The 14281-nt window shown below is 46.5% G+C and overlaps 1 protein-coding gene across 2 annotated transcripts; it reads left to right on the top strand.

Annotated features, from left to right (window-relative positions):
• Nucleotides 1-1126: 1126 nt before the first annotated feature.
• LOC121302365 (KAT8 regulatory NSL complex subunit 3-like) lies at nt 1127-14255 on the top strand. 2 transcript variants are annotated; one of them, XM_041232292.1, is made up of 21 exons: nt 1127-1394; nt 1855-2025; nt 2619-2709; nt 2893-3078; nt 3552-3683; nt 4077-4193; nt 4588-4689; nt 5446-5517; nt 5825-5899; nt 6366-6523; nt 7027-7090; nt 7198-7389; nt 7757-7913; nt 8313-8390; nt 9124-9291; nt 9693-9780; nt 10235-10347; nt 10922-11070; nt 11416-11620; nt 11944-12056; nt 13158-14255. In XM_041232292.1, the coding sequence occupies exons 1-21, from the start codon at nt 1183-1185 to the stop codon at nt 13458-13460; spliced, it is 2946 nt and encodes a 981-aa protein (XP_041088226.1). In that variant the 5' UTR covers nt 1127-1182; the 3' UTR covers nt 13461-14255. The 2 variants fall into 2 exon arrangements, with proteins under 2 accessions (XP_041088226.1, XP_041088227.1); XM_041232293.1 differs by lacking the exon at nt 8313-8390.
• The last annotated feature ends 26 nt before the right edge of the window (nt 14256-14281 follow it).

The raw sequence follows: 14281 nt of genomic DNA, 5'->3' as shown, positions 1-14281 counted from the left end.
TTTGCGGCGCGGTTGAAACGCGTTCTAAATGAAGACCCAAAATCAAAATAGTAACAAACGATCTCCGATTTAAAAGCTTATTAAATAATAATAATAATAAATCATTAAGGATGTCATTAGAATGTGTCTAAAGATAAAAATAATTCTTACAGATTTCTATTTTTCTTTTAAGGAAGAGAGGCTGCATAATGTCGTGAAGACCCCGGAGATTGCAGATGCAGAGACAGTGTATAGGTATAATATATATTTATATATATATATATATATATATATGTATATATTTGTGTGTAAGAAGTTGTTTCTTGTTATGGTTGTGTTTTCAGTCACATTTTTTGTCGTGTTGTGTAAATTAAGAGTACCGTGAAGTACGATTTTAATATTTGGGCCTGGGAATCCGCGGAGTTTCCTGCTGCGGCGAGCCTGAGATGCGCGCCGAGGGATGGGGGAAACAAAGGCTTACAACATGGGGCGTAAATAATGCCTTGTTTTAATTGTAGTTCACAGTATTTTGGGAGCACACAGGTGTGTATGTATGTGTATATATATATTAGTGAACAACTTGCTCAGAAATTGCAGTACTTGGACACGAGGCGTGATGTTACTGACAACAACAATAAGATTATTTTGTTTGCTTCCCTGCTATGCTTTCCCCTGCTTTTGCTGTGCTCTATAACGCTTTACTATGCTTTTGCTGTGCTCTATAACGCTTTACTATGCTTTTGCTGTGCTCTAATGCTTTCCCATGCCTTTTCTATGCTCTGTAATGCTTTCCCATGCTTTTTCTATGCTCTGTAACGCTTTCCCATGCCTTTTCTATGCTCTGTAATGCTTTCCCATGCTTTTTCTATGCTCTATAACACTTTCCCATGCTTTTTCTATGCTCTGTAACGCTTTCCCATGCCTTTTCTATGCTCTGTAATGCTTTCCCATGCTTTTGCTATGCTCTATAACACTTTCCCATGCTTTTTCTATGCTCTGTAACGCTTTCCCATGCTTTTTCTATGCTATGTAATGCTTTTCCATGCTTTTTCTATGCTCTGTAATGCTTTCCCATGCTTGCTGTGCTACACTTCCGTTGCCTGGTGCATTTGCTGTCATGTTTCAATCTCCCTGTGTGTGTGTCTCCTCCCCAGCAGGGCCACGTTGCCGGGAGCAGTAGAGCTGGAGAAAGGCCGAGGGAAGATGTATCGGGGTGGGGAGCGGGATTTCCAGACGTCGGCGCGGAGGATGGGCACCTCCCTGCTGTTCCAGCTGTCCGTGCACGAGCGCGAGCTGGACCTGGTCTTCCTGGATCACAGCTATGCCAAGCCCTGGAGCGCCCACCCCGATGCCAGCAGCGCCCGGCCCACACGCATGCTGTTCGTCACGCCACGGCGGCAGCAGGATTCCTCCGGGTGAGAGCGGCTGGTTCAACACATACAGTAACTCTCTCGGGTGTCTTGATTTCTGCTCATTTGAACAAGATAAACGTGTGTCTCAACTATCGGTTCTCTAGAATATTGCAACACTTTGAAGCAAGGATATTCAGATAGCCTAGCTGGGTTATTTCCCTAAAATCTAATGCTCAAAATCTATAATGTTGTTCTTATTGAATACATACGTCAATCGTCAGTTTTTTATATTACAGTAGGCCCTGTAAAAATATCTCAGAGCGAGTCGTTAAACTACGTTGTAGTAGCTTTTGCTTCTGTGTGATTTATTTCCTTCAAAACTGTACATTGTTCTCCTGCCCTAAAATACTCCAGCTGAAACAACACTTCAGCCTTCATCTCTGTACATGGGGATATTGGGAACTTATGACTGTTTCAGGTCTTTTCTGTGCACATGGTGTAATATTATCTGGTGTGTCTGCAGAGAGACGGAAATGTCTATCGACGTGGAAACGGTGACCGCGACGCCGATGCCTCTGTATGACGATCAGAAGGCGAGGAGCGTGATGAACGAGTGTGAACGTCACGTGGTCTTCGCACGGACTGATGCGGACGCACCCCCACCGCCCGACGACTGGGAGGAGCAAGTCAACAAGTACGTTATAAAAAAAAAAAAAAGACAGGGAGTTTCAGACCGGGGAGATGCCCTTTCCTCGTGTGCTGAGCTGGCTATTTGTAGAGAGGTGTCCAAACCAGTTGTTTTCATTATTGCTCTAAGATCCGGTTGCTTGCACGTCTTTGTTTATTCTTTCATAGTTGCCTTCTCTACTTTATCGTCACTTTGTCCCATTGAGCCACCCAAGCTGCTGTTGCTGTTATTTGCAATAGGTTATTAATGCCCTTTAAAGCTATGTTGTAGCTCAGGAAGCAAGTAACAAATTCAAGGGCCTGTTTAATGCGTATCTGTATAGTGGTGACATTTTAGAGAGAAGGATTCTGGAATTGGTAACGCCATGAAAAATACGCATTAGAGAACCAGTTTATGTCTTAAATCACGTGCTTCCAACACGGGGGCCCCCTGGCGCTTCACACAGAATAGGTCTTGGAGGGATGCAGAACAGAGTGGAGGAGCCCTAAAGAGGTCAGAGCAAAAGGAGCAGCCTTAGCCTTATTCCTAGTTATGCTATTGTACCGCAGAGAGCTTTGGGGGTGGAAAATATCCATTTTAGTGTTTTGTTTCCTACGCAGGGCTGGCTGGTCCATGGCCCAGAACAAGCTGTTTAACAAGGTGATGAAGGCATTGCTGGCTGAGCGGCAGGCAAGACTAGCCAACGAGAAGGTGAGACGGGGGGCCCTCGTGGCGCAGTGTGCGTGTGGCTGTACAGCCTGTATTCTGTGCTGGGTCACACAGTTTTGGAGGTTATTCAGACAGTTAAAGCGACAGTGCCCTCACCGGGCTCCGTTCGAACATGTGACGCTTTTGGTTTGATGCAGTTCTGATGTTGCCGTTCCCCCCCTGCAGGCGCTGAACGAGCCGGTGCTGCGCCGCATCGCGGTGGATAAGTGCGCCCGGAAGGTGCGCCACGCCCTGGCCAGCGTCAGCTGGGACACCAAGCTCACCCAGTGGCTGCACTGCACCCTGGTGGATTCGCTCAGCCTGCCCATGCTGGCAGCCTATCTGGACGTGCTGCAGACGCTCAAGAGCAAGGTGAGGAGGTGGTCCGCTCCCCTTTCAAAGCAAGCGCCAAGCCGGCACTCTGGAACAGAACGATGTTCTCCAAGCTGCAGGGCCGCAGCAAACAATCCATTGTCGTTGAATGTTCGCTTCTGCATTTTGAACTAAAATATAAAATACTGATTTTACATAAGCTTGGAAAAAGCAATAGGTTTAATAGTCTTCATTTATTGCTTGTAGCACTTAATTACTAGTTCCAAGAGCAAAACTCTGTTGATGAGTGTTTAATGAGCTTTTGAAGCAAACGCAGATCATGTTAATAACCACCTAAAAATAAGTATAAATAAAGGATTCTTGTCATTGTTATTGTTTTGACATAGCTGGTTTATAAACTGATATTAAAATAAAAAAGTGAAGGTCCCGCTCTTTCTGTGAAGAATCAGTAGGCTGTTTAGTGTAGTGGCCCAGCCCTGCTGAGCTGACGGCTGTGCTGTGCTCCTCTGCAGGTTCCCACGATGATTGAGAGGATGCTGCTGTCCTCGTCTGTGAAGGGTGGCGCGGCGGGGGCTGAGGCGCTCTCCCTCCTGCTCAAGAGACCCTGGGACCCGGCCGTGGGGGTCCTCTCTCACAACAAGCCGGTACGCCTCCTCCATAGTGACCACACGCCACATGGACCGCAGAGCTCCTGCCAGACTCCCACAGGAGCTGGCGCCAGACTGGGGTGCTGTTCTTTTATCCCAGTAGTGTCTGATGCCAGTGCTCCCTTTCTCAGTAAGCAAAAGACTAGAGGCTGACAAATGATTTTTATTGTATTTAAATTGCCAGTTGGTTGCTAAGTTTATTTCCGCTATTAAAATTTCTGTGTAATTTACTTTTCTGCACCCTGCTTCGTAATTCTTCTGTAGCCTCTACAGGCACAGGACTTTGTTCACTTACCGGTTTGTTTGCATTAGCTTATTGTATAGATAGAGGCTCCCTCCTTCAAGCCTCTCACTCTTTCAACCGATTTCATTGTTTTGTTTGTTTTGCAGAGCAAGCTCCCAGGGTCCCCCCTAATCCTGATCGCTCCCTCCGGGCCGACCAGTCAAGTCTTCCCCACCTCACGCCGTCTCCGTTTCTGGCAGTCGCAGCTCTCTTGCCTGGGGAAGGTGTGTCTCTGTCTGTCTGTGTCTGTCAGCAGGGTGCCTGGATTACAGTTAAAACACAGCCAACTCATGCAGTCAAGTTAAACGATGCAACTGTGTTTGTTTGGAATCAACTTGGGCTCTTGCTTGAATTGTCGTGCAACACCTTTCAGAGGCGTGCATGTGATAAAAAGTAGCTTTGTATCTGTTCAGATTGAGGGAGCGAGGCTGAGATCATGCAGGTCAGGAGCACTTGCAGGGCTAGATCACTGCAGGTCTTTCTGATTCACTAAGCAAGCTAGACCTAATAAAATGTACTGAAAGCCCTTGAATGGGTTTATGTGGAGTTGTTGCTGTAGTGTTTGGAGCCCCTAGCCAGCTGTCGTCGGACTGATGGATAAACCTATTTGTGTTTCAGGTTATCCCTGTGTCCACACACCTTGTAAATAACGGAGCCAATGTTGGGATCACCCAGTGTCTGGAGCACATGATCGGAGCAGTGAGGGGAAAGGTTCTAGAGGTACCATTTATTTGGGTTAAAAATCTCTTCCGGATTGAAGGTGCTTTTACTATGTTAGTTTAGTACTTTTAAACACATTGAGACATTAACCAATAAAAAAAAAACACCTCACTTACATTATTAACCCTTTACTGCCTTGGGTATGTTCCCATACCTGTTTTAATGCCTATTTTCTAAACGTCAAATTTATTGGACACTGGCCAGCAAAGGGTTAAAACAGGGGGCTCCAGCCCTGGTCCTGGAGAGCTGCTGTGGCTGCTGGTTTTCGTTTCGGCCAATCTCTCAGTTACTTAGTTGAACCAGTTATTGGTTTAATCAGTCAAGATGAACAGGCGTTCCAGATCTTTAGCTACTGCTGATGTAAAGACACCTAGAAAACGTGCTGGATAGGGGCTCTCCAGGACCAGGGCTGGAGACCCCCGGGTTAAAGCGTGTGGTTAAAAAAACACAAAAATCTCGGCTAGTGTATTTCGAGTACTTTTTTTTTTTTTTTTTGCAGTTTTAAAAGAATGCATCAGCTTTTCTTTCTTCATATCAGCTTTATATGTAATGCTCCAGGTTGCTCAGTTAAATGATGTTGTTGAGGAGTGATTTGCAAACGTGGGTTTGCGTTACTGAGTTTCTGAGCTTCACTGCTCCAGATTCACTCCCGTGTCACGGAGCTTTGGAAATCGGATCCTCAGGCTGACGGTGGTTGTTTTGAGTGTGTGTGTGTGTGTTTTTTTTTTAACTCCCGCCTCTCTGTCCTTCGAACAGGTGCACAGCCACTTCCCACACAAGCCTATCATTCTGGTTGGCTGGAATGTCGGAGCCCTCATCGCCTGTCATGTGAGTAACTGAGGAACGTCTCCTGTGCATTGGGGTCCCAGCTGGAATAGCAGAGTGAGCCCCTTAAGGTGCACAAGCAATTGAGCGCTTTCTCATTCAAACAGTTGCTTCTCTAAAATACATCTGAAAGCGACTAAAGCATCACGAGGAGGAAACTGACAATTTGGATGAGCAGATCCAACCTGTCGGTACATTTTAAACCCTGTTTCGCACCCCTCGTTGCAGACAATAAGAAAGTTGGCATTGTTTTTAATTTGTGTTGCTGTAAATACACACACAATGATTGCATGCTGTAATGTGCCCTCAGGTAGCAGTAATGGAGTTTGTGACTGCAGTGATCTGCCTCGGCTTCCCTCTCTTCACCATCTCCGGGCCCAGAGGGGTAAGACTTTTATTAAAAAAAAAAAAAAAAAACAACACGTGCATTACAACACCCCATTGCTCCTGCTGTTTTGATCTGTCGTGTCACTGAAAATCCTGATAAAATGATCAAAATAGGCAACTTGTCTGATTTAATTGGAGACTTTAATAAGCTGCACATGGCATTCGTGTAAAATGGTAAAACGCAGGAGACTTTTAGAAGTTGTTTAAGATGCTTGATTAAAGTTCAAAGAGGTCTAACATTTTCAGACAGGAGTGCCCATTGTTTCTATATCGCTGATTTACTGACTGAGCATCCTCCCACAGGTAGGTGTGTGAAGGATATCAATAACTCTTGTGATGTTCTGATAACAACTACCTAACTACCTAAGATTGCCTCCTTTTGAATTCGATATTTCATTCTAAGTAGTTCTTGTGCACAGACAGTGTTCTTTGAGCTGACAAAGCTTTTTTATTTTGTCGTGCAGGATGTGGACGACCCCCTGCTGGACTTGAAGACCCCAGTGCTGTTTGTGATTGGTCAGAACGCCCTGCAATGCGGCGTGGAGACCATGGAGGAGTTCAGAGAGAAGATCCGGGGAGACAACAGCATGGTGGTGGTGGGGGGAGCCGATGACAACCTCCGGTGAGCTCACAGACTTGGGGTTTACAGCTGCAGTATCCCACTGAACAAAGAGTACCTTTGGGGCTCCACACTGCCAGTGTCAATAACCCTACAGTAAAACCTCTCTAGGACCACCTGGGTGAAAAGACCACCATGCAGTAGAGGTATCTTTTAACATTAGCGATTTACTCCTATCGACTAGATTGTAAAGTCCCTTCTAATATTAAGGCAACCCCAAGTATTCAGTATTAAGGCCACCTTCAGCAACCCCAAATGTCAAACCATGTTTAAATTCCATCAGGTCAATGTTCTGCAAAAAGTTTTAGCGTCTCGTACGGAAAAGTAAAAAAAAAAAAATAGTTTAGACTTCTGCACATTCTGCTTTATCAGGAGACAGTCTACATACACCCAAACCGGATTTAACTGTCAATGCCCAGCAGCTCAAATATTTGCCTGTAAAAACACAGGTTAATGAAGATCAGATCGACTGTTTCAAAGCCTTCACTCTGTACGTTGATTTGCAGGATCAGCACAGCAAAGATGAAGTCTGAAGGGCTGACGCAGAGCATGGTGGACCGCTGCATTCAGGTACGTACGTTTCCAGAGCATTTTAATTTGAAATAACACGTTCCCGTCTCCGGTATGGAGCGCTGTGCTGGTTCCATGATTGATTTAATTGATTGATTGATTGGCAGGACGAGATTGCGGATTTCCTGACGGGAGTTCTGACCCGCGCTGAGAGCCATGCTGCGGCCGACCCCCGCGACCTCGACACAGAGAAGAAGAAGAAGCAGCGTGACTCGCGGAGGGAGCTGCCGTTCGAGCTGGAGAAGAGCAGGCCTGCCTCCCCGGCCACACGGCTGCCCATCTCCCCCTCCGAGTCGGAGGTGAGTGATTCGGCAGGGCTAGGGAGCTCTACAGCAGGGGTGTGCAATCAATCACAGTCCTGGAGGGCCATTCCACTCCAGGTAAAATGAGATAATGAACCACTTCAGGGTCTGGATGGAGGGTTAATTGGTTAATTTAAACAACTTGGACCAGTTCGGGACTTGTTTCCAGTGCAGTCCTAATTTTAGTTAATTGACTCTTCAAATTTAGCTGCTTGTTCCAGTCAGTTTTATTTTCCACTCTGTAGCAGCAGAAGCACAGCTACTGCATCCAATTCCACACACAGAAAGTCATGTGCCAACCCTCTGAACCTGAACCGCTCCCCTAAATACGCCCCCTTGCCTGTCCTTCCTGTTTTTGCATTAGGATTTGTCAAGTGTTTCCAGCAGTCCGGCCTCCAGCCCAAAGACTAAAACGTCAGCTCTGTCTCCGGCTCAGAAATCCAGCCTGATCACAGCTACCCAGCTGCTGAAAACACACATGCAGAGATCAGGAGCCGTGCTTACGCACAAACAAGCACAAGGTACAGGCTGTGCGCTCTCAGAGCCGTATACATGCAGCAGCTTCGCATCACCCCATAGAACGAACCCATTTTGCTTCATAAAGTCGAGTGAAACCAGTTGAATAATGTACCACTACTGGAGCAAACATTGGCAGTTCGGGGGATACAGTTCTGTAACCTTGCATTGATAGAACTCCTATATAGAGGGAGAGGTGGGGGATCTGTTAGAGAAGGTACAGGGTTACAATTTTGGCAGGGGGTGGGGTATATCTTAGCATGGTGTATTGCCTCTGTTGAAGGTGAAATGGCTTGTCCTGGGCCCTCTTTCTCTCTCTCTGTGTGTGCCTCCTCGCTGTTCCTGTCTTTCCTTCTATAACTCTTTTTTTGTCTTTTTTTTCTCTTTCTCTCTGTTCGTTTCAGCTCAGTTCGCTGCTTTTCTGAAACAAAACATGCTGGTGAGGAAGGCAGCTCCTCCTGGCAGCCCCTCCTGTCTCTTTGGTGAGTATCTCTCTGTCTCTCTTATCTGTCCTGCGCTCTACAGCTATGGCCAAAAGTTTTGCAGCTCCCCATAGAGCTCATTTAACTAATTTTGCCTCAAAGTCGAAATAAATTATTTGCTATTTTAAATTACCTTCAGATAGGTTTTTATTATGTCTCAATCTTAAAATTCTAGGTGATGCAAAACTTTTCTTCAAAGCTGTACACAACCCTTCTACCCCAATCGCTCACTGTTCCCTCTTTCTCTGTGTTTAAACTTGACCCGTCACCCTCTTTGTTTTATTATGCGTTTGTTTTACTCACTGTGCTTCTCCCTGTCTCCTCTTCTATTAAGGTATCCTTGTATACTGTAAAGCCATAAATATATGCAAGCCTTTTATTATGTGTTTTTCACATATGGGGTGGGGGTGGGGGGGTGGACTGCAAACATTTTTGGCACGAATATCAAATTCCACTAACAATACATACTTGGTGTATTGCAATAGTTGGCCAACGTTTCTGGAGCAAAATAGGTTTTTTATGGGTGTGATTAGCCAAATATTTATGGCTTTACAGTATTCCCTGCTCCCCTCTCTCATTTCCTTCCTCCCTCGCTATCTCTGTCTCTCCCTTCTGAGGTTGTGGGCCCAGGATCTGGTATTTATTGGTGTGTGATGAAGCAGTAGAGCCCAGGCTTTGCCCTTGAGCAGGTCTGACTGTGTGTGTGTGTGTGTCTCTCTCTCTGTCTCTGCAGTGCCTGTGTCCACCGGGCAGGCTGAAGGGCTGGACAAAGAGGACAGAGCGCAACTGAAGAGACAGACCTCCCTCCCCACGCCGGCCAAGTCCCCCAAGAGAGCCAAAATCAAAGTGACCATCCTGTCACACGGGGAGAACGCAGGGAGCGCCATGGCTGTGCAGGACGGTAACGATTCGAACCAGATCAAGCCGTGATTTCCTGTTTCTTCCTTGTGGATTCAAAATGCTATTCAGTAGCCAGCCAGTGCATTGATCCTGTGAATTTCACAGCTTAAAGGATACAGTTCAGGCGTGTTCTCGGGTGCTGTTGAAGATACAAACTGATTTTTTTTCACCCCTCAGGGGCCAGAGCATGGGTATTACCTTGTGCTGGACGGCATCCTGTACCCTGTATTTGATCCTCGTGTTGTCTTTCTGTACCAGGAGCCTGTGAAGATGTCTACAGAAATGCAAATCTGCCACTGGAAGACTGTCGAGGTCTCGCCAGAGAACCAGATTCTGGGATCTGTCAGGTGTTTGTTTGGGCTTTAAATCTTGACATGTTCCTCTTTGTTTTCCTTGATCTAGGAGGCGCAGGGGGGAAGCCTTTGACTGTGACAGTGGGGCAATCTGTTGCCGGGGCCAAGGAGCTGTCAGGGCTTCTTACAGGACAGAGGTGCGTGTTTGTGTTCAGATGTGCCTCCAAGATCTCCCCGTGTTGCTGATTTTTATATACTGTGCACGTGGGTGTTCCAAAGCGGGTGCGTTTTCCGTATTTCGATGAAGCATGTCGCAGCCTGACATTGCTGTACCTGCTTCAAAGCTTTGCAGCAACAGCAATGCTTAATCTGTAAAACAAGTTGCTTAATGAGTTACCTGCTTTGAACTGTCGTGTATCTTTTCTATAACTGAGGATTTTGCTCTTACTTTTGGCAGTCAGTAAGTAAAACAAATACAAGTCAGCAAGCACTTGCATTTTTTTCCCCGCTAGGAATCCATGGATGTATTTTTACTTATCTGTGGTGGATGTTGCTCACAGTGAGCAATTTTTTTATTTTTTTTTTAAAGTAGGATTTGTTTTTAATTGGGCAGTGATAGAGTAAGAGCTTTGTGTCTCTCTGTATCTCCAGATCTGCTAGTGTGTCTGAAGCCTCAGGTGGTGGAGTGGTGGCCCCCAGCTCCTTCCACAGCCAGCAGAGCCGCCCGGGGCCCGGCTCCCCCCGCCCTGCTGCAGCCACACAAGGTACCTCCCGGCGAACTGGACACAGAACAGACCTGGCTGACCCTAGTATTTCTGGATCATTTCCCCTTTTCTCCAGCTTTTGGAAAGAGAGAGCAATGGCTTGACAAAGAATGTCTCTTTTATTATTATTACTTTTTTTTTGTGATAATTTGAAATCAGATTTATTTAATTATTTTTTTAACTTACTAGTCAAAGGCACTTAAGTTCTGCGTTGAGTGATTTAAAAGCCGTTTGGATGGAGCTTTGCTTTCTCCCAGGGCACTGGCATCTTTGCTGCTACACCAAGGCTATAAATGACACAGAAAGTAGAAAATGTCACTGAGATTTCCTGCCCTACCTTAGAGCAGACTGTAGAGAGTATGAGTGGTTTGAGTACTTGATTAACTGTAAACAAGGGAGACGGAGGGAATGTTTTGTGTTTATTTAAGTATTGTTCAGTTAATTAACAACAACCTAAAACCTCTTGAAGGAAATGCTTCTTAAAGTGTGAATATCTCCACCTCCCTGATCTCTGTGATTGATCCTCGGTCTGTATCTCCACCTTCCTGATCTCTGTGATGGATCCTCTCTCCAGGCACCCCCTCTGCTAGCAGCTTGCTCCAGGGCTTGAGTTTCAGCATCCAGGAAATTGTCACCCGGTCTCCCAGCTTGCCCTCCACAGCAGCCAGTGCAGGGACCAGCACTCAGGTAACCTACACCTGGAACAGACCCACCGCCACACAGGTAACTCTTACACCAGATTGCTAATAATGACTTGACTTCCGCTCTGCAAGCATGCACCTCACATAGGTTCCACCGCGTTGCTGTTTGGTACTTGCTTCCTTCCTTGTGCATGTTTATTTATTTATTTATTTATTTAGTGTAATTATTTGTTTTTAAATAAAACTGTTTTCTTTTTTTTTTGCTTCACTGCCTTCCTCCCAGTCCCTCAACCGTAACCAGTAGGCCACACTGCCTCACAGTATATGCTGAAGAGCTGAGCTGTGCAGCGTCAATTGTGCATGTGCGTGCGTGCGTGTAGAGCAAAGCTGTGTCACGTGATGTGTGTGTGTGTGTGTTCCCTGGCAGGCTCCCGGAATGAAGACGCAGGGCCAGGTTCTGGGCACCTTCACCACGGGGAGTGGCACACTGGTCAGGACCCTTCCTGTGGTCACCAGCGGGGGAGCGGGCACCGGCAAAACCACCGCCATCCACCAGCTCCTGGGCAACGGAGGGCTGGCCAAGCTCGCCAGTAGCCTGCCGGGACTGGCACACATCTCCAGCCAGAGTGGCGGTACGTCTCCGGGGTGCAGCAACGCCAGTTAGACGCGTTGGAGCAAACACAAGGCAGATCTCGTTTCTCAAGACTCTTCAGATTTGTGGGTTTCGTGTGAAAGGCATTGAAATTAAGTTGCCTTGCATTTCAAGACTTCTAGGGTTCCGGTCACGTGCTAGTTGAAACTTGGCACATTCACTGTCAACTAAATGAATGCAAGTGAAGATCTTTCATCTGCCGTTGTTTTTTGTCGCTTATTTCACTGCTGTGCCTGAGAGTCTGTTCGCGGTCCCCACCTGGTTATATAAAGGAGTTCACGATAATTTTTTGTACCTTGGCAGGGCTGAAGGCACCGACCACCATAACTGTAACCCTGCGAGGGCAGCCAAGCAGAGTGACCACCTTCAGCCAGTCTGCAGCTGGCACGATGCTGCCAGGACCCAGCGATATACAGGTGTGTGTTACAGCTGCTTCTCCAGCACAGTGCTGCCAGGATCCAGCAATTATACAGGTGTGTGTTACAGCTGCTTCTCCAGCACAGTGCTGCCAGGACCCAGCGATTATACAGGTGTGTGTTACAGCTGCTTCTCCAGCACAGTGCTGACAGGACCCAGCGATTATACAGTGTGTGTTACAGCTGTTTCTCCAGCGTCCATTCATTGACTTCAGAGCCTGCGGAGCCTCCCTGTGGTATGTGTGGAGCACGTGCAAAAACTTTGAGAAGAGTAAATGGGCACCAGAAATCAAATGTTATAATTGCTGGCAAATTGCAAAGCTGATATTCATTTTTAATTCACATCTCATGCCTTGCTTTGAAACTGGTCAGAGAGGGAGGAAGTGGCACTTCGGGCGACATCAGTGGTGCTGCCACCACTGTTCCAGACGTCCTTGTTTCATTTCGCTTCCAGTGTGTGTAAGAATGAGGTCAACTTCCTCGCTTTTCACAAGCGTTTTAAGCAGTGTAGTTAACACCTGTGCCCTAGAGCAGCTGGCAGTAGAAAACTAGGACTTGTCTTTTATGAGGTACTTGCTTCTACCGTGTTATGAAGTATTGCAATACATTTTCATTTGTCATTCATTGAGCCCCTTGGTTGGTTAGTGCAGATAGACGTGCTGATAGTGTGATTCATTGTAATCCTGCCCCCCCTGTACTGCTTATCCACATCGCAAAACAAGAAGCTGAGCTACACGCAGAGCCACGGGGAGAAAGAAGTTATTTTCAGGTCCCAGCCAGGACAACTGGTGTATAAAACAATGGTGCTATCAGATCCATAAAAACAACTATACACATTGTAAAAAGACCCCGATTTAAATAGCTGTGTTTTTTTTTTTCTTGTAGTATCTTTCTTTCTACGAGAAGTTTAATGCTCTGCCAGATTGAGTAGAGCGATCTTTCCTGCGAGAGAGTTGATTTGCAGGCCCATCAAGCTTGCAACAGCCACACAAGCACTGTGCTGTAGCTTCCAGAATGAATGGAAGGCTTCGTTTTTCCTCTTCCTGTCTTGTCTCAAGATGTCCACTCGTTTTGCTAACGGACCCTGCTTCGATTCTGTAGAGCCCTGACCCAGTGCTGGGGAATGTCGTCGCCCAGGCCGCCACTGCCAACACGCCCCCCGCCAAGACCCTCCCGCAGCTGGACCTCGGCAAAGTGCCCGGCGGTGCAGATGGTGAGAAAGGTCCAGTCCTGCCAGCTGCCACGTCTCCACCCATAGGTGAGGCAACTCGGACGCTGCTGCAGCTGCTACTGCACTGCACGCTCCTGTCCTGCAGTGCTCCAGACAGGGGGGACACGCGCACAGAGCTGCCCACCAGGCGCAAAGTGTGTTCAGCCTGTGTTAGCTGCTTCTTTCTTAACTAGATATAAACGTTTTTGGAATTGTTAAATTTAGAGCTTTCACATGCACCTTCACTTCAGCAGCTTTTTATCTCCATGTATATCTCAGAGGCTCCTTTATTACCCCTAATTCTAGAGTTACTGCTCTCTCCCACCTTGACTGGAAAGCTACTTGTATGTATGCCTGCTGGCTCCTGTTTCTCAGAAGATTCTTGAAGGGTCCTGCCCGTGTTTCTCTGTGGCAGCGATTTGTATTTTACACACAAACCTGCTTTTACACTTGCTGTATCATTATTCTTTCTAAAGCAGACCCTGGGAGGAGGATGATGGTAATTTATTACCCATGGATTAACTCCTTAATCTCCAAACCTGTTGACATGTTGCTGTTCAGAAACAGGCCACAACAATAGAATCAAATAGGCAAAGCTTACTGCATCTGCCTTCTAGGTTTCTTCAAATTACTTTAGTTACAATATTGCAAGAAAAGGACCAGAAGGGGGTTCGCTTTCCATTGCCTCATCACAAGTCAACAGCAGACTTAGCCTTTCAATAAAGCTATAGACCAGAGTTATAGAAGCGGTTTGACTTTTCTGTAGGCTTCAAAATTGTTCATGCTGTGGTCCCTTGTTTCAGTAGCATGTCTGTTGTTCACCCTGCCTTGGTTATTGGAGAGTACCAAATTGAAAACAGTACTCTCTAGTTGGGGCATTTGGCCACATCAGTCATCCAGTTCATGTGTGACCATTTCAATTCATCTTCACAAACCATTCCATTAGAGACGCCCGACCCCTTGAATATGAATCCTTCGTTTTCAACTTGATTAGGCATGATAAGGCACCTGTTGC

Source organism: Polyodon spathula, chromosome 29, assembly GCF_017654505.1.
Source record: "Polyodon spathula isolate WHYD16114869_AA chromosome 29, ASM1765450v1, whole genome shotgun sequence".
NCBI lineage: Eukaryota > Metazoa > Chordata > Actinopteri > Acipenseriformes > Polyodontidae > Polyodon > Polyodon spathula.
This window is presented reverse-complemented; position numbering and strand designations above follow the sequence as displayed.